This window comes from Leptinotarsa decemlineata, unplaced genomic scaffold, assembly GCF_025532065.1.
Source record: "Leptinotarsa decemlineata unplaced genomic scaffold, Ldec_3_MD MMD2_P_RNA_scaffold_6, whole genome shotgun sequence".
Classification (NCBI taxonomy): Eukaryota; Metazoa; Arthropoda; class Insecta; order Coleoptera; family Chrysomelidae; genus Leptinotarsa; species Leptinotarsa decemlineata.
Window position 1 is genome coordinate 1458955 of NW_027412533.1, and position 27368 is coordinate 1486322.

The 27368-nt window shown below is 38.7% G+C and overlaps 3 protein-coding genes across 3 annotated transcripts; 1 reads left to right on the forward strand and 2 right to left on the reverse strand.

The window, feature by feature from the left end:
- Positions 1 to 2212: 2212 nt before the first annotated feature.
- Positions 2213 to 3883, forward strand: LOC141480060 (uncharacterized). The gene is made up of 2 exons (XM_074169757.1): positions 2213 to 2995; positions 3055 to 3883. Exons 1-2 carry the CDS (start codon positions 2981 to 2983, stop codon positions 3457 to 3459), a joined length of 420 nt encoding a protein of 139 aa, XP_074025858.1. The 5' UTR covers positions 2213 to 2980; the 3' UTR covers positions 3460 to 3883.
- A 10309-nt stretch (positions 3884 to 14192) lies between these two features.
- Positions 14193 to 17957, reverse strand: LOC141480061 (uncharacterized). The gene is made up of 2 exons (XM_074169758.1): positions 16103 to 17957; positions 14193 to 16043 (listed from the first exon to the last, which is right to left on the reverse strand). Exon 2 carries the CDS (start codon positions 16033 to 16035, stop codon positions 14968 to 14970), a length of 1068 nt encoding a protein of 355 aa, XP_074025859.1. The 5' UTR covers positions 16036 to 16043; positions 16103 to 17957; the 3' UTR covers positions 14193 to 14967.
- LOC141480201 (uncharacterized) lies at positions 16534 to 21031 on the reverse strand. The gene is made up of 3 exons (XM_074170091.1): positions 19883 to 21031; positions 17689 to 19823; positions 16534 to 16734 (listed from the first exon to the last, which is right to left on the reverse strand). The coding sequence occupies exons 1-3, from the start codon at positions 20463 to 20465 to the stop codon at positions 16534 to 16536; spliced, it is 2919 nt and encodes a 972-aa protein (XP_074026192.1). The 5' UTR covers positions 20466 to 21031.
- Positions 21032 to 27368: the final 6337 nt, after the last annotated feature.

Sequence of the window (27368 nt, forward strand, 5' to 3'; positions counted from 1 at the left end):
CTTGAACATTGTATTCTATAATAAAATCTTATTTTTAAGATAGAGCTCGGAATTTCTGTTGATCAGAGGATGGAAGTTGTCTATCCTCATTTGTACTTTGCTTTTGATATAATCGATGTGATTTACCCAGGTGAGTCGGCGGTCTACCCAAAGACTCGCGTTTGCCATTCAATTTCCCTGCCTGAAATCGTGGCTCTTGTATCTGGAGAAACGTTACTTCTCCCCAAATCTATCGCCAGAGTTTTTTCTGGATTCACCCGAATCTTCCATTCCAGGTAACAGCGTTCGAGGTCGTCCAATGCGCGTTGCATGTAGACGACCGCCAACTCTTGACCCATGAAAGAAGCGAGGAGAGCCGTATCATTGTAAAGCCGTGAAGAAAAACCTTCACGTAATCGAAACTCGGAAGGTTGCTCACGTAAAGGCTGTACAATAGTGGAGACACAGTTTCTTGAGGCATTTCAGCTTGGATTTCTCTGACGGGAGACAGGGTTCCTTCAACTCGGACCTGAAATGTTCTGCCTTTCAGAAAGGACCTAATCCACCGAATCAGGCCCCGAGGGAGGTCGAAGTCGAGCATTTTGTGTAGTAGACCTTCATGCCATACTCTGTCAAAGGCTTTCAAAATGTTCAGGAGGACGAGATGGACTGTCTTCCTATTGTTCAGCTCTGAGAATGGAATTTTTGACCAGTCTCAGGGCCTACAGCTCGGTTGAAGTCTGCAGCACAACACGTTCAGCCAGTTTAGCCGTTGAGCAAAGCAGACTAATCGGACGATGATTCTGGGGAAAAAGCGGGTTCTGGCCCTGTTTCGGAATCATGACGACTATGGCATGCTTCCATCTTTGGGGGAAGCATGTGAGGGCGATTGAACTATTGATTAGGGCCAGTAGGTATCTGATGAAGTTCTCCGGGAGCTGCTTCAACAACCTATTGTCGATTGAATCTATTTCCGGAGCCTCCTTGGCCCTAATATATCCCCTCAATTCTTCCTTCGAAGCTGGATAGATCACGTCATCATTTTTTCTAAGGATGCGCCGAACCCGCTGTTCCAGTTAGATATCACGGTCGATATCATCATTCGGATCAACGTTAAGTTGGAACTGACTCTCCATTGTGTCTGCAAAGACAAACGCCTTCTCGGCGGGGAAGTAGCAGATGCCGCGCTGTCCGTGAAGAGGGGAGGGAGCGGTTTTCCTCTCCTCGAGCCTGCGGGTGACTCGCCATAGCTCATCATCCCCAGGCTCGAGAGATTCCAAACACTCCATCCACCTCTCGTTTGTGTAGTCAGTGATGGCCTGTTTAACTTGGTTTGCCATCCTGCTAGCCACAGTCTTGTCTCCAGGGTAGAGAGTCCGCTGATAAACTCGTCCGAGTCGATTTCTCTAACGGATAAGGTTCTCATTGTAGCTTCGCAGAGGACACTATGTCCTGGTTGTGGCTGCGCAGAAAGCGTTGTTCACAGACAATTTGAAATCCGCCACTACCGCGTCGAGACTGTTGCGAGTTTGAAGCGCCTCACGGTCCGTACGTGTCTCCACTAGATGAGCCTTGAAGGCTTCGCAATCCGTGGATGATTTCATGCGATAATCCTGAGGAGGAGGATCATCACCCAGCATCAGGATGACTGGTTTAAGATCTGTGTCAAGTTCCGACGAAGTGTACACTTCGAAGGACAAGGAAACGTTCCTGAGTAGTGCGATATCAAGCACGTCACGATAGAACGTAGGTTCATCTGGACCCATCGCTCGATACTCATAAGTAGTTAGTTTAAGCCGATTTCAGAACCTCCCCCCACCACTTTCAACCTTGAAATGACCTCTACGTCACACGAAGTTGCGAAGGTGACTTTGAGGAGGTGTTATGAGTTTGTCCTTGAACGACCTTGACATGCGTCATACGGCAACGCAGACAAGGTGACTTTGAGGTGCTGTTTTGGGTTTAACCTTGAATGACCTTCATTCTTTTCCCATATTTTCGACAGGGTGACTTTGACTTCCAATGAATTCGAGCCAGTTTGGCACCCACACGATCTAACATAACCAAGGTGACTTTGAACGATTGTTTTGAGTTTGCCCTTGAACGACCTTGATCAACGTCACTCAACGCAGACAAGGTGACTTTGATGAGGCAGTGTTTTGGGTTTGACTTTGAATGACTTTCATTCACTTCCCATATTTTCAACAAGGCTTTTTTGAAGTTTTGAACACAACACAACATAGCCAAGGTGACTTTGAAGGAGTGTTTTGCGTCTGACTTTGAATGACCTGCAACTACGTCACGCGATAAAGACAATATTATTTTGGAGTAGTGTTTTCGGACACCCAGCTTGTGGTGAAGAAGTACCCCCTCTTCTTCAACCACGTTCTATAAATGTTCGGAGGATCACCATTTCACATTCAGTTTGAATAACCCAACGTACTCGAATAGATGAGTGAAAGTAGTGCTGCAAAGTGACAGAGAGTATTACGTCAGGAGTATACACAGCAATCCAGGTGAACATATTTTATATTTGTATACCATAATTCCACTATATTCGAAATGGATCATTTGAAATTTAATATCGAAAAGATCAATTCTGCAATAATTCAACAAACTGTGGCTATGGAGCAGAAGCCTTTAATATCTTTGACTATCGATAAAGGTTATAAAATTGAAAAGATGTCGATGCTATCCACACGATATGGTAAATCCATTCAAGTAGTTTTGTTGGACGAGGAAAATAATACTTCTTTTAAATCATGGCTTCCAAAACGTGTCTCAGAACATTTTACGGAAGAAATGATTCACGAAGTGAATTCATCCAAAGCCAAATTCATTTTTACATATATCGGTCAAAGTTCTCAGGATTATCCTGGTGCTAAAACACGCTCACTAGTCAAATTCGATATTTTAGATTGAATATAACTTCAATATCTTTGTAAATAGTAGAAATATGGTATATTAATGTAAAATATGGATTAGCTCCCGCGCTTCAAACATGATAAAATTTCAAGTGAGTGTTTTTTTGCAGCATAATTTCCAAACTAATGAATGCATTTTGTGTATTTTCAGAGTACAAGCATGTGGATGCAATATTCAGCCGAAGAGTGGCCGGAAGCAGTCAATTTGGATTCTGCAATAAGGAGGTTGGCTTGGGAATTAGCCGACTTGAGTTTTGACGCTCTTCACTCATCAAACTATGATTTAAGTGTATGTTATGATGCTGAAGAGGTACGAAAACTTTTGGAGCTCAGTGAGAAATATGAACTTGGTGTGGCACTGTGCCATAAATATTCGTATGGAAGCGGAAATTTGGATGAGTTCTGTGAGCTAATGATTGAAGCAGACTTGAAGCATTTCCTTCACAGCATATCCGTTTACCTACCACAGAATATCATAGAGAAATATCAATTGGAGCCACAGAATCCCAACCCACAACCGGAAGAATCTTCAAATAATGGTGTTGTGAATATTTGAAATCTATTGTATACATTATAAAATCATGTTTCAATCCATGCTTGTCTATATCTGATTGTTTGGTAAATAAAAGGCAGAAGATAATTATTGAGTGTTTTATTATTTATCAATATCGAATACTCCATGGTGAATTACATGTCAATCTTATTACAATCCAGTCTGAACAGAGCCATTTAGGGCATTATAGGACAAAACAGCATCGTGTAGGATGAGTGCATATACTTTGGTGTTTGCTGGAAACTTCACCTTGCGTGTTTCGAATTCTATTTTGATGTCGACAGTAGATGACTTCATAGCATCGGGTTGGTGAGAGCAGTCGATGATAAATAGTGGATTGTTGCGAAAGCTACCAATATCCATCATGGGCTCACTCATAGCTTTATCGTAGTAGCTGCGTTGGAAGTTTTCATATGCATAGTAGGCTGACGAGTCTAACCTTTTGTCAAAATCTAGATTCCAACGCTCATATGGGTATACTTCAGAGTTTAGAGATAGTCGAATATTATTAATATTCGCATGTATGAATTTCGTCACATCTTTTGATATATTTTCAGATTGGTCGATGCTTTGAAAGCCGATGATGATGTATCGAGGTCTTTCGAGGCTGTTGGTTGTCTTCACGGCCCAAATATCTGAGGATGTATCACGAAGTGTGGGTAATTCATAAAGGTCCCATATACGATAAGCCACCTTTACTTTTGCATTATTCGCATTTTTATTGATGCGGTTCAATAGCTTCAGTTTCTGACGATCTTCCGGCACGATGTGTCTGATTCTCCATTCTATTTTGTTGATTTCCAAATGAGCATCGACTTCTCCAATAAACGAATGTTTGAATGAGCGTGCAATAATCAAAATGAGCTCTTGCTTGACATTCAATACTCCTCTGTTGTAATCTTCAGCAAAACCCATGAGATACTTCAAGGGTAATTTACCGCTGAATACATTGCTGACGGAATCCAATATATCTTGTTTGTTCACATCAAGACCCCATCCTATTGGTAGTAGGGAATTTGCATGTGTTTGTCCAAATGATATCATCGTTTTCATTGTGGTAGTTATGCCGGGTTTTCGAACAACGGCCACTTGCTCTCCACCCATTTCATAGCGAATTTCGTCGAAGAGGAAGGCGAGGGCGTTATTGGATAGGTAGCACTGCTTCGTGTCATCAGATGGTGTGAACTTCCCCTCGATATAAATGTAACTGTCTGCAATATCGAGTATAAGGTCTTGAAAATTGATTGGAATTCGGATTTCATCTGAATTTTTGTAATATGGTGATCCATACGGTTTATATGTATGCTCGTGAAGGCTGATTAGGGAATGATCAAAGATGGGCTCCTCGAATACCTCCAGCTTATCACTTGTGGTTATGGTCGCCATGTTATTACTATTTTTTATATCGCACCTTCAAGCCAATAGATTTGAGAAAGTGTAAACTACTAGCGCTTAGTCTATATCTTGACCGTTTGGCGGGCATACGTGGAATGAATCGACTTTTAGATTTTCTCTTCTTCAAATGCACATTATCATAGTCTCCACCTGATACATTACGCTGATTCAACTGCTGCCGCTGCTGTAATCGCTGGCTTTTAAAGCACAACCCCATTTTTTAGAAAAAATTATGGTGAAATCAATATCAATATCAATTATAATCATCTGCTCAGCGTTATGAAATGATAAATACTGAGTTGAAATTTCTTCAGCTCCTGCTTTATACTGATTTTTTTCACAGATGATCATCGCTCACCATCGTTTTTGCTCAATTGTTTGAATGCTTATCGAGGGTTGTTTTTTCATATCAGATTGCATCGATTTGATATCCTTCTCCATATGTTCACACTTTTTTACAATTTCCACTAATTTCAGCCCAAGCGTAATGAGATCTTCCCTGACTGATGCGGAATATTTTTCTACTCCATCTAATCTCAAATTGATTTTATCAATATCAGAATCTAATTCTCCTCTGATCTTTGAGATGTAAAAACCAACATATTCTCGATTAACACAATCCGTACTCTCTTTAGGCTCGGCTACATTTTTCAAACGTTTATTTTCCATATCAAAGTTTCCATCGGAAGTCAATTTGAAACCCACTCCAGGTTGTCCTCGCAAAACAGTATTTGAAACTGCCTTACTTCTACGACCAAACTTATCGATGCTTCCACCACTCATTTTTGTGATACACTTATGACGGTCGTCGATGTTGTGAATCAACATATGAGAAATGATGATCGTTATATCCTAATCAATTCCAATTTAACTATTATTTTTTCACCATTGAAATTGATTAGATTACCATTATCATCCAATATGCGTAAAGTGATATTGTCGAGGTACTTACGACCGCCAGGCTGGATTGGCATATAAATAATATTTTGCGGTTCCTTGGTGAGTTTGTAACCGGGCTCTACATCAATATCAAATTCAAAGATGCTATGGATTTCATCACCATTTGAATATGCTCCAGCTGTGACATTACAATCCACACGAATAATTCTCACCTTATTGATATTTACGGGCAATGTTGATTCATGAGTTTCATCGATGCCAAACACATCGGCTTCGAACCCTAAAAGTTCGGCAATAGTGTTTTCATGTTTGAGATGGATGTAATATTTCGACCTCATTTCACATTTCAGAGTGTTGTTGTTTGCGTGTAGGAGAAATACTCCATCGATATTCTCCTCAGCTCCATTTTCCAATTGCATTTCTTTGGATTTGATGAATTTTTGAATCACCTTATTGATTTCATCAATTTCATATGCTCCAGGTGGAATTTTTATAATGATAGGAGGTGAGTTAGCTTCTTTAGAATAGGCGATAATATTATTTTTCACATCCACATTGAATATGGAGTTGTAGGAATAGAAACCGTGTAAGCCCAGACCATAATTAGCGCCACTATCCAATTCGATGGGTGGGTAGAAGTTGGCGCTCAACTCGCTAGAGTGTCCCGACAATGAAAACGTGCGTGACATGACTGATGAATTTTCACTGACTCATGTCAATTTATTGCTGGCAGCAGAAATTGTGGAGTAATCGTCGTTTTTTAGGTGGTCTGTCCAGATGATCCATCCCATTATGTGTGACTACATTCACATCATTCACTTTACAATAACAACAGAAAATTTTTCTTGTAGGTGGCCCATCATTCACATCGGAATTATTGCTGTTGCCGCTGGAATCATTCTGATGGTCTTGGCAGTACTGATACTTTAAGACATCAATATCATTTTGTAGATTTTGTGGTAACTTATCCCATACAGATGCAATTTCATGCGATGCACACCCAATCAACACCTCTTTCGGCATATTAGCGAGTTGTTCTTTACTCATTTCTCGTAAAGTGCGTACTCTGGAATATGCGATCAATGAATTACTCATCCTCTTGATACTTTCCCTGTCCTGCGCTGGTGTTATCTCCATGTCTTGCTCTGTAGAAATTCCAAACACAAATGACCACACCATACTGTGTTGAATTGTTGTTTACGCTCATAGTTATATGTGATAATAGTGGTAGGATTTGAACCCCTATGAAAATAGTGAATCAGTTCTTTTGGAGGGGGTAAATCACCGAAACTATCGAAATATTTCACAGAAGTGCTGCTTTTTCTGTATGCTACCCAATGCGTCCCTTGACCATGTCGACTATCCAAATTTACTACGGCAGATTCATATCGGAGTGGTCCCGATTTTGGCAAATCGTCACGCATATATACCCCCCGAAAATATGGAATCATCATTTTCTTAGCATGATAGTTGAGGTCGATGTTGGAGAGAGCTCTTTGAGGTAGCAAATCTATGAGTTTTTTGAAATTTGAGGTTTCAAATAGACTCCTAATCCTTTACGGTAAGGCTTCAAATAGATACCGCTTCCTCGTTTACCTAGAGCGATTGCCTCCATATTTTTATTATGTCGATTGGCCTCACTCAATTGTTCCCTACTCGCTTTCGCTGCTTGTACTGCTTTTGTTATGCCAGCTGTAGCACCAGCTAAACTACCTAGCGCCGATAAACCAGCAAAAATTGGAATGAGTGGTAGTATTCCACCAATTTTAGGAATTGGTATGATTCGCGGTGTGCGAATTTTCTTTTTCCCACCCGCAGCCCTCGTATATTTGCGTGCTGCTTTTAGTGCAATTTCAGCTGCTCTTTTAGAATTTTTGACAACAAATTCACTTCCGCCCGCTTTGTGTAGAACATCACGCACTTTCTTAACGATTCCAGAACCAAAAGCTGTCACCTTAGAATCTTTCAATAGTTTTTTTGATTTTTTTTTCTTGGTAGGACCCTTTTTTTTCTGTATTCGTGACTGCTTGGCTGCTAATTCGCAACCCATACCAAATCGTCGTTTTCCCTTCATTATATTCGTAATTAGCCAAGCGGCTCCTTTCTCTCCAATAGATGCGTCTTTTGCCTTGAATCGATTCCAAGCACTTTCTGCAAGCTCTTGATCTGCTCTGTGTCTAGCTGGAAGATTGTTAGGATCCTGTGAATATGCAATATCGTGTTTTCGGCATGCAGAATCCAGTTGATTCACACCCGGATCACCTCTCGCCAATCTTTTCTGCAATTTGGTGCCAGGGCCGCAATACTGATAGCCAGGTAAATGTAATTCGAAAGGTAGACTATTGATGAGGGAATTGACCAATCCCGTACCAGCTTTATTTGAATGCCGCTTAGGAGATCTGCATCGTCTCATAACCCCCATTTAAATAAAGGAATCGATTTGGAGACGTGCTTATATAGTCTCCAACTGTCATACAATGCGCATACTAAAGCAGAAGCACCAATTTTCCATCGATAATTTCGATGAAAAAGTGGGTAGCGGATCTGAAAGCGGTGTGAAACAGCGTCATGGATCCTTACTTCCACTATCCATTCGCGGTCTGATTATCGGACCTTCCAATTGCGGCAAGACAAATGTTATGATTTCTCTACTGACTCACCCTCTAGGATTACGATTTGCAAATGTTTATCTTTATTCAAAGTCCCTTTATCAACCCAAATATGAGTATTTACGTGAAGTATTAGCTCCAATTGAAGGGTTGGGATTTTACACTTTCGCCAATAATGCAACTGAAATAGTAGAGCCTTCGGATGCCAGAACCGATTCAATATTCATTTTCGATGATGTGATGTGTGAGAAACAGGATGTTATACGATCATATTTCAGTATGGGACGTCATAAAAATGTGGATTGCTTCTATCTAGCCCAAACATATTCACGAGTCCCGAAACAATTGATTCGAGATAATGCAAATTTTATTGTGCTGTTCAAACAAGATGATATGAATCTCAATCATATTTTTTCTGACCACGTGTCACCAGATGTGACATACAAGCAATTTAAAGATATGTGTGCGAGATGTTGGGAGAATAAATATGGATTTTTAGTAATTGATAAGGATCGAGAGGTGCTAGATGTACGTTATCGAAAAGGATTTGATGCTTTCATATATCCTTGACGTTCTTGAAACAATTGAATCATTCGAGTACTAGATAGTGTGGACGACACTTCATTGCACACACATTTGAAGTGAATACATTATGGAGAGAAAAAATGATGATGAAATGTGTTTGAAAAGAAAGTTGATAGAAGCAACAGATGCCGTTCGGAAGAAATTTAATTATATCAAGAATAGTCGCTTAGGTGATCAATCAGCACTCGAAAGAATATATGAGCCAATAATAACTCCTTTGAAAGCAATATCTGCCAATACTGAAGGAGCATCTCAAATAAATCAGGTGATACAGACAACAAAGAGTGCTACACCATTCACCGCCAAAAATATAGTTAAAAGTGAGCTAAAACCGAAATTTGAAGAGGCTTTTTCGAAGGATCTTCAAGCTTCTTTATCGACAACTTCAGATTTAGAATCATCTAATGTGCTTGATAATGGTGATGAGGTACAAAAGCACATACAAAAGTTACTATCAGGAAATCCCTCATACGATACCGTCTTTGGAGTACATATGAACACTGAAACGGGAAATTTACAAATGGGTGTAGCTGATGTGGAGTTCATCAATGAGAAAATTGTGTTCAAGAAAAATGGTAAAACTATTGCCACTTATCATGGTACCCCAAAACTATATAAATTATTATTCATGAAAGTACCGTCGGGAAATATCCCCTCTTCCGATATGATCACTTATGGTGATATACTCAAATTAACGAAGGCAGCATATAAATACAATGAAAGAAAACAGGGTCTATTATCAAATAATTGGAAGAAATATCGAGAAATAATCCTACCACTATTATCCAATGGAGACCCACTGCAGAACCCCAGTAGAGAAGGTGCCGGCATAATAAAAATACCCACTCAAAAGAAATATATCAGAAATAAGCATATAGATTATGTTTATTGGAATAAACTCGAAGAACTGGTTGATCGCCTTCGATTGCTTTGGAGTTCACGAATGGCTGGTCATACCGGGCACGATAATGAAATATTGGCCATAATTGAGGAGTTACGTGAAGAAGGGTTAGTCTATTGACCGTAATATAATGAACACAATGTATGAAGCTGACTCAGTTACTCACAGACGATCTAACTATGCATACCACAATTGATAAATTTGGGCGTAGAAGGGGTGGTGTTGGTAAACCACTTGTTGGAAGATCGGGTGTTGGATTCATTCTCACACCACATGGTGATTATGACATTCAGAATAAGCGGCTACAGAATATTGGTGAACCTGTAGACGATGAAGACTCTGTCACTAAAAGATATGTTGACAATCACATTAAAGAAGCCAAGGAATCAACCCTGAACTATTTCCAAGAATTCATTTCACCAGCGCTACGATACGTCAGAAAAAACATTGATTCAAAAAATACCGAACTGCGAATCATCATTGACAAAAATGCACTCATCACTTCAGCATTAGCTGATCGGTTGAGTAATGTGGAAAAGCGAATTGGTGTTGTAACCGAGTTGGTTGATACTTTTACTGAGCGAGTTATTGAAGTTGAACAGTCAGTCGTTAAACCTGCACGTGAACAGTAGCGAACTGAATCCTCAACTTCATCATTTCGAAGAAGCCATAAAGCAGTAGTATGAGTGATGCAAAATGGCAGGTTGTGAAGGAAATACATAAGTCGGCGCGTCGAAATTTTCCCCGTCGAATGACAATAATAAAGGAATTTTATGACTTGTGGCAGATGGATCTGATGGAAATGCAACCATATGCTAAAGAAAATAATGGTTATAGGTACATCCTCATAGTAATCAACTGTTACTCAAAGTATGTATGGTCAAGACCGCTGAGAAATAAAACAGCTGATTCAGTTACTGCAGCTATGGCGAATGTGTTGAAAGATGCGAAGTATGTCCCAAGGAACTTACAATCTGATCACGGTACCGAGTTTTATAATTCAAAATTTTCATCGCTGATGAGAGAGCACCGTATCAATCATTACTCAACATTTAGTACAAAAAAAGCTGCAATTGCGGAAAGAGTCATCAGGACGTTGAAAAGTTGGCTTCATAGACAATTTTCACTTCAAGGCAATTACAGTTGGTTGAATATTCTTCCTATAATTACCAGTCAATATAACAACAAAGTTCATCGTACCATTGGCATGAAGCCTGCAGACGTAAAACCATCCACAAAATTGACAGTTTATGCAAGATCAAAGAAGCAGCGTGGAAAACGCGAAAAAAAAGAATTTAAAATTGGAGATATGGTGCGAATCAGTAAGTTTAAAGGCGTATTCGAAAAAGGTTATACGGCAAACTTTACAACTGAGCTTTTCAAAGTTGTAAAAGTAAATAGAACGTATCCTATAACTTATGCGCTCGAAGATGTGAACGGACAACCAATTAAAGGTTCCTTCTATGGTATGGAATTGAATAAAACCCATGATCCCAATACATATTTGGTGGAGCGAGTTTTGAAACGAAAAGGACGTCGTTTATATGTAAAATGGCTCGGATTCCCCGAAAATCACAACTCGTGGATCAATGAAAATTCATTAGTGTAATAGCATTATTATTGTACTTGATGAAAAATAAAGTGGAATGTGATAAATTTGAATTTCATTATACATTTTCTAAAACTGTAGAATCTTTTATTCTTCGCTGTATAAATAGTTTCGGAATACCAAAAATTATACAAGTAATATTGTAGCAATGGATTTATTTATTTTATAAATCAACATACACTAAAATGATTTACATGAACAAAATGGAGTTTAAATCAACAGGTCTGCCCAGGGCCTATCTGGGTGTATGTCGATGTACGATTACCATGGATTCCTCGTCTCCTGATCTGCACCTCTCGTGAATTCGACTGGGCTGCCATATGCCCCTCTCTTAATCGTATAGAGCGAGAAGTGGGAGTAGTGTGGGGGGCGCTACTACGACCACAACCGAATCATATAAAAGTCGAGTCCCGATCCTGAACCTCACTCAGTATATGAGAGCATATCGAGATGAATTCCGAAAAAATTGCCGCTGTATTAGCTAGGATATCACTTGATGATGAGAATAATTGGACGGATGAAGAGTCATTGAATGGGGATGAAATGGCTCCCAACATAGAGGGAATTGTAGAAGAGGAAGTTGAAATTATTGGAGGCGAGGCAAATATTGTAGTCGACGAAGATGCTAATGATTTGGAGCACGAGGAGATTGTTGAAGGGGATGTCATCGAGGATGACCTGAGTGATGAAGGTATTGTGGCTGATTCATCTGAAGATGATGGTGCCTTAATGATCGGCGTCCGATGGCTCAACGTCACCGACACATTAGAAGATCGACTGGATCTGTATTGTGTGACAGATGCCCACGTAAATATCAGAACGATCGATGGCGGTATCCAGAAGTTATGTTGGTGCTGTTTTCGATTTTACTCGATACGTAACAATAACGGTGGCTGGTATCAACATGTAAACACCCATGATACGGTCTCTATGATGCAGCTGGGTCAGTATTGGTGTGAGGCATGTGAAAGGCCGCTCACAAATTTCACAAGAGTATCAGCATGCATAATATGCAATAGTGTCAAACCTGTGACACACTAACCGTGGGCCTTCTGGTCAAAAAAAAAACAGCCCTTTTCAGGGCTACATTATTCATACAAACAGTAGTAGTAGTAGTACACCGGGGAATATCGTCTCGCGACATGAGATTCTTCTTCTCAGGTCTGAAAGTTGGAAAATTTCCACTTAGTAGTAGAATATGAAACTGGTTTACAGCTGAAAATATACATTTTCATTGAATAACTAGTATATTTTCGATTTTACACGGAAAAAAGTTATGACGAAAGTTGTATGAAATTGGATTTTTTACAATTGAGAATGAATATCAACTACACCCTGCCCCAAATATCATGATCCGCGTAGCAAATTACACGGCTGCCACTGAAATAATGAAGCAGCAACCGCGAATCAACGGCTGTGACAGAATAAATAAATTGATCCACGGATTAATCGCCACTGTCGCGGGCCCGCGAATAGTAAGCGGATCCATGATAATCCGCGGAATAGATGAAAGTTTACGATGTAGGTGAGAAATTAAATACACTCTGTTTTAAAGTTATGACGCGGTTTCAACCGCGGATCCGCGACTGCGGCGGAATGAATCACGACTCAATCCGTTGAATGAATCATAATTCGCGGGATGAAGATAGGAAACAGATGTGGTCCGCTTCGCTCCGCTCCGCTTCAAAAATTTTTCGACACGCGAATTGAATTAATTCGTGACCGCCGTTGAAATTATTCTGCGGATTAAATCGCGGATTCGCGGCCACGGTCGCGGATCCGCGGATAATTCGCAGATAAAACCGCGGATCCGCGGCCATGGCCGCGGATTCGCGGTTTTATCCGCGGATTATCCGCGGATTCGCGGCCGCGGCCGCGAATCCGCGATTTAATCCGCGGATTATTTTAATTCGCGGCCGCGAATTAATTTAATTCGCGGGTCGAAAAATTTTTTGACCCTGCGGGTCAACCGCTCAGTTAACAATACCTTAGAAGTTGAGGATATGTAGTTTATTCCCAGATATCATAGCTTGAAGCCCAACCGCTCAATTGTAGGTGCCTTAGAAGTTGGAGATATAAAGATTACTCCTAACTTGAGATTACTACTCAGATTCTATCATCACGCATTAGTATTATCACTCTCAGATATCATCCGTCACATATATATAAAGTGAAATACACTATAATTGCAAGTCTATCTTCTCTATGAACCATCATCAATTGGTTCTCTTTGCAGGCAACTCAGGAGGAAAATTTTGCTTTGATCAGCTAACCACATAAATGTGCGTTCTACTATAATTGAAAGGTGAATACCTGATAGGTATTTCATTTCAAACAGACTAATTTGTAGTTATGTCAGCATAATAGTTGGAAAAAAACAGGAGCAGAATTTTTTTTGTCAGAATTTATTTTTTAAATTAGAAAAAACAAACAAACAAATTATTATTATTTTCATTACATTTTCAAATACAGATATAACATTTCGAAATCAATTTTAAACTATAAATATAATTTATTCTACATATTGAATATGACTAGAACATGATTGGATTGGAAGTATAAATGCTGCCACAACCCGTATATAGCAACCAGAGTATATATTTTCAAATAAAGCAAAATATTTACAACAAATTTGAATAGGCTTCAGTATGTATACTTCAAGAGAATGAGCGATGAAGATAGGATGACCATCGTCTGTGTGATTGTACAATTATTTGTGAATGATGAGATTTAGGGAAGAGTAGACACTGCCCCAACCACGCAGTGCCCTGTGTACACCAACCAACAGTATGTGTACTCCTAGGAAAGGAATAGGAATGAGGAATAGAAATTAGGATTATTCTATAAGGATAGGGGATGGTGGTGGACTATCCTCGATGGGGATTGGTGGGTCAGGAGGAATATCTTCATCGTCCGAATCAGAATCATCCGTCTCCCTAGGAAATAGGTCCCACATCACTGATGGCGCGTCATAGTCCACCTCGTCGTCATCCCACAGGCCATCATACAGGTCAGCGTCAGAATCAGTATCCACGTTGGGATCCAGGAACTCGTTTTCGGAGACGTCCGCATCATCGGTGCTGGTAACTTGCATCACCTGCAGTCTGGTATCGTGCCATGCTCCGGGCTGCTCGTAGTGATGATGCCCTGTGGTGGAATGTACCTCACCTTCTTCGACGGTCCAGTTGTCAGGTGACCTTCTGGGCTCCAAAAATGCGTGTGGCTCGGTGGTGGAATCCGCTTGTTGATAAGTAACTGCCATGTTGAAGATAGCTTAGCAACTGAATGTTCCATCGGAGACTCTCTACTTTTATACTTTCGAGAGGGAGTGGGAAGGAGTGGGGGAGGAGTGGGGATGATGTGGAATGAAGCGTTCATAAGATATTTTTTCCGGGATGAAAAGAAGAGAGGGAAGTGGACACTGCCCCAACCACGCAGTGCCCTGTGTACACCAACCAACTCACGTGTACTCCATGAAAAAAAAGGATCTAGGGAAAGGAAATAGATGGAGGTTATGTCCCAACAACGTCAACTTTCTTCCTGATCCGCTCCCTGAGAGCCTTAACACGCTCGGCCATTTCGTCGACCTCCATGCGGTACCGATTTGTTGAATCTGCCTCAACACGGTACTCCTCATCGACCCCATTGATGCTGATTTCCACCTCAGCAATTTCAGCCAACAAACGCCGTTTCTGTTCGACTAGCTGCGCCTGTCGAACTTCAAATCGTCGTTTACGTGATGCAATTTCCGCCAATTTTGCATCGCTGCCCTGGATCGTCACCAGCTTCACCTTCCTCTCTTGGCATATTCTGTCAAGCTCAAGCACGTCCTCGACTAAGCTAGAGGTTCTCTGCGATGACGGTAACTCCAGGTGGCGGCCAGAGGGTTGGGCAGAAGTTACCTGCTGAACACTTGGCGTCGGTGGCGGAGGTGCTATGGGGCCGGCTGGTGGCTGATGAGATGGCTCGGTCGTGGCCTCCGAAGATGCCGTGATGGCTGGCTCAATGTCGCCCGCAGCAGTTAACATCTGCGGAGCCGTCGGTGACTGCTTTCTCGTCTTGGTCGCCTTAGACGTCGAGATGGTAGTATCTGACGTGGAAGGGGCCCGCCAGAGGGTCGAGGTCATAGGCGGCCGTCGATAGGGGTTGGACTCGTCCCACATCTTCATGTACTTCTGCAGCTCCGTCTGCTTTGGCTTCACCGACGACGCCACCTGTTTTGGCTTAGCGGAGGGCCTCCTCTTCTTAACGGGTTCGGGAGCAGCAAAGTCCTCATCACTACCGCTCGGAGCCGCTCTCTTACCGACAATCTTCGACCCCTTCTTCGCAACTTTGGCGGTGCTCTTCGTTTCAGAAGAAGGGGTGGTCGAAGGAACATCCTCCATCCAGCTGCTTCCGGGTCTTGGATCCGCCGTTACCAACACAACTTCTTCTGGAAGGGGGCTAAGTGGAGGTCCAAGTTGGAATTCAGTCAAGAAGTCCACTATATCCTGTGGTAGCTCCGATTGCTGCACCACCACGTCCTGCAGGATGTTGACCTTACCCTCCACGGATTTATCAGCGTCAATGATTGAAGACATACTGCACACTAGAAATTCACAAAATATTAGAATAAAGCATAATAATCAACATTACTTATATACTCACAGTTTTTATTCGAAGAAGATGAACACAGCTAGAGACCCAACTAAATTCGGTAGATATTCGAAGGCTAGAAGAAGCAGTTCGAATGATGAGTGCTCCTGAGCAGTCCCGCTTTTGTTACCTAAGCCACTCCTCCTCAACCCCCCTCCACTTACCACCTCCACTTTATCTAATACGGGGACTAAATGATGAGTCTGGCAACACTGTTATATTATATTCTCGCAGATTATGTGGATAGCTTGATATTATATATTCCAATATTATGAAAAATAGTTTATACCTCTTCAATACTTTGTGTTGGAATTGTAATGAAACAAGATGTATCACTGATATATTTTATTTCATAATCTATATCATAATTGATATTTACAATGGGAATAATATATATTATAATTTCAGAGCTTCGTAGGTATAGATTTACCACATTGAACTAACTAATCATCTGATTGTTCCTCCAATAATCTTATGAGTTGATCCAATTTTTCATCAGAATCCGCCTCATGATTAGGCACAGTTTTGAGGGCGTCGATAAGGAATTTGAAATTTACCTCAGGGCTGGTTTGGTAGAACTCAATATCCTTATGCCCCCACGGTAATGTTTTTGTGGTATTGGGGATGATGAATCGCTTATCATCCTTGTATGATAGCGCAACTTTATTACACATTAGAGTATACACATCGTGTAACTCACTTCGAAAAGTGCTCATCTTACGCAATATGGTACCACCTGATTCGACTATTTTCCTATAATCGTCAAGTGACATTTGATTTTTTATGACCGACTTTTTTATCCCTTTTGCCTTCTTCAATTCATCACTAACGGACTTGACATGATATGCTTTTGCGCCGGTACCATAAAAACTGATAATTGGATCATTAGGAAATTCGTCTTTCATATTTCCCAATATTGGTTCAGTTATAGGCATAGCAAACTGATTTTCAACTTTGTAGTTGGATGTATCGAATTTCTCTACATTGTCCCTCATGAAATCATAAAAGTTCTCCGTGAAAATTTTAAGAATGAGAGAGTCGGTATCGGTGTAGAGGAGAGAAGCATTTGACCCATAATGTTTTTTTATGAATTTATAAAAAAACTCATACATAACTGTTTTAGATAAATCAAGAATACTGAATCCAAGATATAGCGGTTTATTGTAATTTATTTTCACTTTACCCATATGAATAGCGACAAAGTCCTCTGAGAAAATTGAAAGCGTTTTAAAATTTGGCCGAGCGATGAGAGCATTTGCACCAGTTGCACGCTTTATAGACTCCCAATGAGTCACAAGCCGAATGTCATTTCTATTATCAACGTTTTCCATTGTTTTTCCAAAGACAGCATTTGTTCTTGTCTTGAAAATATTTTTATGATAAACATTTGTAGCTTGATTTCTCATTAGGGTATTAAGGTCTACATATTTCTTCAACCATGGTGATTGATTGAATGAGAGAACTCTGTGAGTCCTCATCACTATCAGTCCATTTTCAATTGCCTGCCTCAAAGCCCTATAATGAACAATGTATTTTCTCTTATCATTCAGATTAGGTATTAATTTGGGTATTTTTGAATTTGAACCGGGTGGAATTACGCTCTCTACAAGGAATGGCAGATCCGAATGTGCATCGTGAAGTTCTTCAGGGTAATAGACATCTACTTCCAGAACATAACCCTTAGGACCATCGTCTGGAACACCCATGATATCTAGTTGAAGAATTTCTTGTTCGGATAGCCATGTAAACCCATCTGTCGGTAATGGTTGGGACATACTGTGACCATAGAGGTTCGTAGCGTCCAAATAAGTGATGAATGATGATGCTTCATTTTCATCATAATCGGGTAGAAAACGATTATTAGCAACATGCTTCCTTTCAGAACACTGACTAATACCCCCACGAATACCCTTTTGGAAAAAAGTTATCATGTCAATATCCGTAAGCAATTCCAGCTCTACACCGGTGTATTTGAGCATGGCATCCCAAGAATGGCCAGGAGAAGTAAAATAGTGGGCTGGATCTAATTTATATTTATCCAGACATATATTACGGAAATTTTCGAAAATATCACATAAAATCAATACATCTGATTTCAAATACAAATCTGAATAGTCTCCTAACGTTTCACACTCGAACAAGGACCATACACGTTTTGCCCTCTCATAATCATCCTCAGATATGTGTTTCTCGTTCAATTGATCATAAAAATCGGATTTTGATGGTAGCTCAGTACAATCTAACGTGGTCAAATTTTTAACAAAACTGTAGGGAAAAACTCCTTTCTGTCTCATCAAAAGAAATTTTTCATTTTCCGGAAAACACTTTCGTGTTTCATAACATTGCTCATCTGACAAGCTCTCCCCTAACTGCTGCAGTGATGACGCCATGAATCTAAAGCTATCGATAAATCTCAGCTTTAGGAATTGTTTTTTCAATTTACCAAATTTATCTATTGTGGTACCCATCAATAGATGCTTAGTGAAAGAAATGTAATTTTCCTTTGTTTGACCGATAACCTCCACCTTGTTCTTATTAGTGCATAACTCTTTTATGAACAAGTGGCAGTCATAGCCGCTCAAGTTATGGAAAATTATTGGAACGAAATTCGGTAACTTGTAATTCAAATTACATCGAGAATGTGCAGCTCCATATCTTTTCTTTCCCGTCAAGTGACAATGATCTCTCACTTTGACGTCACCCAATTCGAAGGGTTTCTCACAAATACCGCAACTATCAGCAGTTAAAAATTCATTCTCCTCTGATGCTGTTAATGGCTTCATTGGCACGATACGATTCAAATATGTATAGTAGATGGCCCTCAGGTCAGACTCCAGCCTGGCTACAAATACTTTGGCAGCGTCCTCCCCACGATAAAGAACAAATTTGGAGGCTGAATCATCGAAAGAACAACGAATTCGGTATGAGAATGAGTATGGCTCGTGAATAAATGATTTATTTGTGAAGGAACGTATTGGATCCGGTTCATTTGTATGTATAGGCTTCAGAATTGATTCAAAATCAGCGTATACCACGAAGGGGACTTTCAACTGCCTTTCAAAATTTTCAAATTTTAATATATTTTCCGGTATGGCCCTACCACATTTATCAATTTTGATTTGCGTTGTGGGAATGGTGGTACAAATAAAATTGCAATCATTCAACTGATGTCGTAATAATTTGCGTTCGTCTGAAAAATACATCAAACAACCATCACAAAAATACATTCTATGCCCGTGGGATGAAATTTGTGATGAAACTAACCTTGATAGATCCTTTATCCAGCAATAGTGGCTATTACTAGATTCATCGGTGATGTTCAATAAATTTACATGGCGACCGAGTTTCCGCCGTGCGTAATAAAGAGGACCCACAATTTCATATTTCGGTTTGTTGTTTTCAAAAGTTGTTTCTAACCCATAAACATTGACTGAACAATCATTCATATTCTCAAATTGTGGAATATCACGTAATTTCATGGGAAAATCTATACCTTCAACATTAAGTACATCTCTGAAGTCTGGATATGAGCCTACTTCAGAAGTTCTAGTTTGCGCTGGTCGCAGAGCTGATGTCACCGCCCAAGCGAAGCAAAAATGGTCTTCATTTCTCACATTAACTACTGCCCTCTTCAAAGCGATGAATTCTGGAAGCTTGATGTAGGAGGATCCACTGAGAGGACTATATTTGTTGATGTTTACTTCGATAAAAACAACTTTCTCCAGAGTCCAACCTGTAAACACATTATTCGTTTAATGACTGAAATCTTTCATATTTATGTAGATAATATACCTGAGTCGCGTTCTTGAAATTCCACAGCTTTTGCAGACAACGTGTCGACGAATGTCATATAAACCTCTTCAAGGTTGTTTGATTGATCAACAATTTGGTTTTGGCTGTTGAAAGACTTCACCTCTAATATTTCCTGCGTCTGAAGTATGTACCTCCCAAACAACTCCATGTTCACTTTCAAGGTGTTATGAACTTGCACCATTCGATCAATCAAAGTCACAACTTTATGCCTCACTTCATTAAAGAAAGATTGATAGTCTGAATGTGGATTCTTACTTTCGACCCTGTAGCTAACAATCCTATATTTAAATGCGCTGTTGATGATTTTCACACCATCCTCAAATTCCGTACAGGAATTTGTTCTATGCTCCAATGTTTTGAGGTGTGAATTCATCCTATTCACAGGTACCATTCTATTGCAATAGTTGCACAATTCCTGAACTGCACTTGGTTGGGCAGAATCCACTCTGGGCCGTTTTGCTGGAGGACCTGCATCATTATCCGGCCTGCAGGACTGCATTTGATGACGACGCATGTTATCTTTACGGCTGAAACTTTTACCACACCTATCACAGTGAAACATATTTGTAGATATATTCAATACGCGCGATATCAAACTAACTCCTGTGAATGAGTAGCACCTCTTTTATATGTTCATTCAAAAAGTGGGGGAGGGAAGGAGAATACACGAGCGCCCTCAAATTTACATCAGCAAAGACACATGATATTGTAGAAGGTCACTCAAAGTCAAACTGAAAACGCACTCCAAAAGTCTCTTCGTCCATGCGGCTGAAGGTCGTTCAAAGTCGAATATTCTAAATAACAACGTGGATCAATTAAGGTCGTTCAAGGTCAAACTTGAAACATTACCTCAAAGTCACCTTGCTTTTGTCGCGTGATGTGTGTCAGGGTCGTTCAAAGGCACTGCCTCAAAGTCACCTTGCCTGCCTTGTGTAACGTTGATCAAGGTCGTTCAAGGGCAAACTCAAAACAATCGTTCAAAGTCACCTTGGTTGCGTTAAATCGTGTAGGTGCAAAACTGGCTCGAATTCATTGGAAGTCAAAGTCACCTTGTCGAAAATATGGGAAAAGAATGAAGGTCATTCAAGGTTAAACCCAAAACAGCACCTCAAAGTCACCTTGTCTGCGTTGCCGTATGGCGCATGCCAAGGTCATTTCAAGGTTGAAAGTGGTGGGGGAGGTTCTGAAATCGGCTTAAACTAACTACTCTCATACCTGTCAGCATGCGCATGGAGCGCTAAGCCGTTTGCATTGGTGATTCTGCTCCACAGATTGTGCTTGGCGTTGAAGTCACCAGCAGCAATTGTAGGGGTATCTTTCGACAGCACTTCATCTAGTGAGTAGACGACTCCGCGGAGGGTTGTGAACTGAGATTAGTCTATGACGAATGTAATGCTCGAAGTATTAGGTCTTCTTCAGTTCATTAAAATGAATAATAGTTCAAAAAACACGCTTCGATAGCAGACATCGATAATAATTCCTATGACTTGATTAAACTAATGATATTGAACTTTTAATAATTCTAAAATCAGAGTAAATCTATTTCCAAAAAAGTAATTTTGTTGAAAAAAACATGCAATGCTTCAAATCATATTTTTATTATGGCTCCCATCTGTCAAAAAGCTCCTAACGAAGTATTCATAACAATGGAATTCAAGCACCCCACGCTTTTTTACAACAAAATTAATTTTTTCGTAAATATATTCATCAAGTCATAGGACTTATTGATGTTGAAATCTTATATTAGTTTCGAATTATTTTTTATTTTTCAGTTTCTGTTGCTATTGAAGCGTGTTTTTTCAGTTTTTCAAAAGATTATTTATTTTCCACTTTTTAGTACGACTTGCTATCTCAAGCCCATTTATTTCAATATAAAATATATACGCATGCGCAGACAATGTGGTTGTTTCACAGCTATATTGTCTCCAACCCTCTTTTTATTGTATATCAACGACGACTTATTTGAAAAAACCAAGAATCCAATATATTGCTTTGCTGACGACAGCACGCTTGTCTCGTCATTCCATTTTGATTCCAGGACATCGGTTATGAAGGCACATCTTTATCGGCAGCAGGAGGTTGCATATTTCAATGAGGATCTAGAAGTGATTTCGAATTGAGGTGAAAGTAACCAGGTTCAATTCAATGTCACAAAAACCCAGTCATCGGTTTTCTTCAAGAAAATAAATGTCTCCGAACCGGATAAAATAATGTCAGGTCAGACAAATCCGCTTTATGCTTAGATACGTTGGTTGGGGGGTTGAAATGGACACCAATATGTCTTGGCATAATTATGTCTCTGGAATTGCAAAGGCTGCTTCTCAAAAGCTTGGAACACTGTTCCGAACCAGAAAACTGTACACATCCCTGCAACTTTTGATGCTTTATAAAGCCAAGATCAGATCATCTTTGGAGTTTTTTTCTCATGTATGGAGCTCCGCCCCCAAACATACCCTGAAGTTGCTGGATTCCATCCAGAAAGGAGCCATTTGCATGATAACTTCGATAACCTGGGACATCGAAGAAGGGTTGGAGATTTGTCTTTCTTCTATAAATACTTTCACGGAAAGTGTTCAAGTGACTTGGCATATTTGATTCCACCGTGAGCGGCACATTTCAGAAATACGCGACGGACTGTTGCTGCTCATCGTTATGAGGTTCAACTCAGTACACCTCAAACTTCACTGTGTGAGGAAATTATTCAATCCAGAATGATGAGAAAAACTCATGAAATTATTGTATTGTCATCGATTCTTGATAAGTGTACAAGTTTAAAATACATCTGTCCGTTCAATGTTACTCAAAATCGAGTCCGAAGGAGTCGGTTACAAACAAACATACAAGTGAAGCTAATAAAAGTGTGTTAATAAAAATATAACATAAACATATAACATATACCTAACAAAAAAATATATCATTCGAATCACTCAATTTGAATTCATTTAACATGGAAATTCATTCTGAATTCTGTGACATTTTGATGCAGGACCGGAAAAAATATGTGTTTACTTTATACAGATCTCCTTCTGGAGATTTCAGGATATTTATGGAAAACCTTGAACGCCTATTGGAACACTTTTCGATAACGGACGGAAGAGTCATAATTTTGGGTGATTTTAACATTCATTTTGAAATCATAAATGATCCTATGCTGAATGAACTATTATGTTTGCTAAATTCTTTTGGCCTTTTCGTGAATATTCATGATAACACAAGAAAATCTAGCTGTATCGATAATATATCATCTAACTTTGAAAGCGAGTTGTTAAGAACTGGCATTCTAGAACCATGCATATCCGATTATTTTGGGTAATATGCAATCATAAACAAAAAACTCGAACAGTCCACAAATATATCATCCTATGAAAGAGTTATCACATCTTCGGGCTTATAGAAAATGAAAAATGTACTGTATAATGTGGGCTGGGAGATTTTTAAAAATGATGAACTGATTTAGTTGAAAAAATATTTCCACTGAAGAAAAAATCTTTACACAAAAAGCAGTTGATAAATTGGTTTGATCATGAGCTGAAGGCTCAAAGATCACTCTTGTCAAATATTAAACTAATTTCGGATGTGAGTAAAAACCCCGATGACATAAGAGTTTATAAACTGTTGAAGAAGGCACATGTAAAAAAATAAAAACTGCAAAAAATATGCATATGATGATTACATTCGTTCCGCGGAAAACAAGTCCAAAGCTAGCTGGCAAGTTATCAATTTTGAAAGTAACAAGGCTAAATCAACTCCTATCATTAATGAAAATATTCCCTCTAACGATTTTAATGATTATTTTGCCCAAGTAGCCTGAATCTATCATAAAATCCCTACCTGGTATTCCTGAAAAAGAAAAATTCTTCATGTGTTGACGTTCACGACTTAAATAGTAGAATCATTAAAGAAACGGAATCATACAGCTATCACGTTGTGCGACCTCTCGAAAGCCTTCGACTGTGTCGATCATGACGCCCTACTGAAAAAATTATATTTTTATGGAATAAGAGGGGTGGCATTTTCACTTTTTGAATCCTACCTCAAAAATTGATTTCAGGCAGTTCGTTTCAATAATAGTACATCGAATTTTAAGGAAATGAATCATGATGTACCTCAAGGATCTGTCCTGGGGCCACTTTCATTTTTTATTTATGTTAATGAGCTAAGCAACTTCATAACTGCCTTCTACTGTGTTCATTTTGATATATATATATATATATATATATATATATATATATATATATCAATTAAAACATAAACTGTCGAGCATATTATTTTTTTTGCGACAGCTCAGGCATATTTCAAATTACGAAAATTTGAGAACAGTTTATTTCTCACTGTTTCAGTCTCATATGGGTTACGCCATTTTACTGTGGGGAAAATCGTCGGCTGCTAATGTTATTTCCATTCAACAAAAAAGGCAAATAAGAATATAGGGTAATCTATGGTATGGAAATACGTGTAGATCTTTATTCATCAAACTCGGAATCATGACTCGTCCCTATACATTTACAATTCACTCCTCAAAATACACACACATCGTCCAACCTCACTACACATGCTGACATTCACCATCATAACAGTAGAAACTCTGACAATATCAGACTTCCTATATATAAGCTTTCTATTTCACAAAAAATTCTTCAGATTTTAGTCTCTACAATGCACTGCCTCATCAAATCAAAACAATCAGTGTGAATAAGTTTAAACGAACCATCAAATCGCATTTGCTAAAAAACAGTTTTTACTCAATCAATGAGTACTTGGAAGATATTCAAGGTGTGATCTTTAGCCTCTGAGAACATACTCACCGTTTATGTAGTGTTTGTTCAACTGTTTCTTATATTCTTCTCATATTTGTGTATGTTTAAGAGCTGTGATATTTTATAATTACTTGTGAAACTGTAACTGTTTGTTGTATTTTCCTTATATGTTTGTATGTTTATGTAATGTGATATTTTGTAAATACATTTGAAAGTTTACTTTCAAAAGTGATTGATATTTTTTGAGACCAAATGACTATCTGGAACTGCTTGAGATGTATCGATGTTGAATGAAGTGGAGCCATTGAATTGACACTATATTTTTTGTTAAAATCAGAATGAACTTCACTAGTTCGGACTTCCATTGTCTACTATATAAAATGATTTGAAATCCCTGAAACAAGTAAAAAAGAATAATTGAAAAAGAATAGTTGAAAATAACAATTATATTAAGAAACAATAAACCTGAAATGAAATGATAGTGAAATAACCTACAAGTAGAAATATAATAATTGAATAAATAAAAATTAGAGGAATGAAAAAAGAAAATAATAAAAAAATTAAAAAATGTAGAGATTCCAAGTCACGTTAGTTCACGACGTTTTGATTGTTGTTATCTACAATCGTCTTCAGGTGATTCCCGAAGACGATTGTAGATACCAACAATCGAAACGTCGTGAACTAACGTGACTTGGAATCTCTACATTTTTTTAATTTTTTTTATTATTTTCTTTTTTCATTCCTTTAATTTTTATTTATTCAATTATTATATTTCTACTTGTAGGTTATTTCACTATCATTTCATTTCAGGTTTATTGTTGATTAATATAATTGTTATTTTCAACTATTCTTTTTTAATTATTCTTTTTTACTTGTTTCAGGGATTTCAAATCATTTTATATAGTAGACAATGGAAGTCCGAACTAGTGAAATTCATCACGAAACATTGTCAATCACCTTCAAACAAACAGAATGAACTTCATATCACTGGCATTTTTATACACGCATGTGAATTTTGTTCATAAAATGGGTTCATATCTTTTCCCCTTGACAATGAGCACACATATTTATATTAAACCAGATTCACTTGACAACTTCGAATAGTTCAGCAACTATGTAAATCTTCGAAAGTTCAACCAAACTCAGGACGCCTTCGAAGGTGAAAATCGATACTTACTACCAACTCTGTAATCGCCCTCAAGTTGGTTAGGAATTTCAATATTCTACAAGGAATATATAAGCGAACTTACCAGAACCCCCTCAATTTTGTTACGGGCACGAAATATTCCTATCCAAAATAAACGGTACGTTTCAACCCATTATGAACCCTTCTCTTGTGAAAAATGCCAAGGGTCGACTACAGGAAATGAAAAGTTCAAATTTGAAATTTTGCCATTACGCCATTATGGAATTCGTTTAAAGCTTCGTTTGGGGACTGGAAACAAGGTCACGGGAGTGAACAAAAATCAAACTGTCTTTACCTCGCATTTGGAAGTCAGAAAAGGGTCCAGCAAGATATCGACAATCAAGGTATATACAATATATTTGGTCTAAAAAACTCATGAAAATCGATGTTTCGGCTGATATATTGATACCGTTCCTGATTTGTTTTTCAATCTTGAAATGAACGATGACTAATTTGATAAGTAGAAATTGGAACCTATTATTCGAGAATAGTACATAATTATTTCATATATAGATTGTTGGCTAAGTCTAGCTCAAAGCTATTCCAGTTAACTAACAGAGGGACAGAGACCAAAAGGAAAAAAATAAAATAAATATAAATAAGTGAATATATACTAAAAAAATTGACTGACAAACTTTGAAGCAATATAAAACAATGAAATGAATGCAAAAATATTTTATGAATTGTAAATTATGGGTGCATACATAGCTAACAATAAAGATCATGATGAATTGAAATTTAGTATGAGCTAGAAATGAAGTAACTAATATGTCTGGTCGCATAAATATGCGTAAACGATGCTTCAATTCATATTTGAACCTAATTATATTATATAATTTGAATTATTTAATTTGTTTATTTGTATGGCACTGAAGACAAAATACCTTTGAAAAAATGCAGTTTTGTGCTGAGGCATGGTCAGGGTAGATTTATATCTGATATTTTGCGAATGTATTTTGAATCGAGGAATGAATTTATTGATCAATGCTGGAGGGTTAGGATCAGTTAAGTTAAGATGCCGAAGGGAACGGACGTTCACTGTAAAAAGTGCAAAGCCAGGGTTATAAATGGCTCTTTATGCAAAATATGTGACTCTGCTTTTCATCCTAGTTGTTCTGCCAAGTATAAAAGTATCAAACAAACCAGTGACAAGAAATATGTGATTTGTTGCGAAAGAAATGACACTCTGGAATCAACTGACTCTGAATGTGACAAGGAATTCTATGACGCCTTGGAAGATCCTGAAAAAAAACTCGATGCCTCTATGGTGAGTTACTTACTGAAACAAAAAGATATTATCATTTCAGAATTGAGAGATAAAATCAATTTATTGAATGTTCAAGTTGACCTTCTGAAGAATATCAGCACTTCGAATACCAATGGTGATAAGGAAACGCAAAACATAGTGTCCACAAATAAGCCAAATGGTTTTTCAAGTAGCCCAGCAGATAAACAAGTGTGGCAGGCGAATTCCACTATTGACACACAAAAAACAGGGAATTCCAAATCAACTGATAAACAA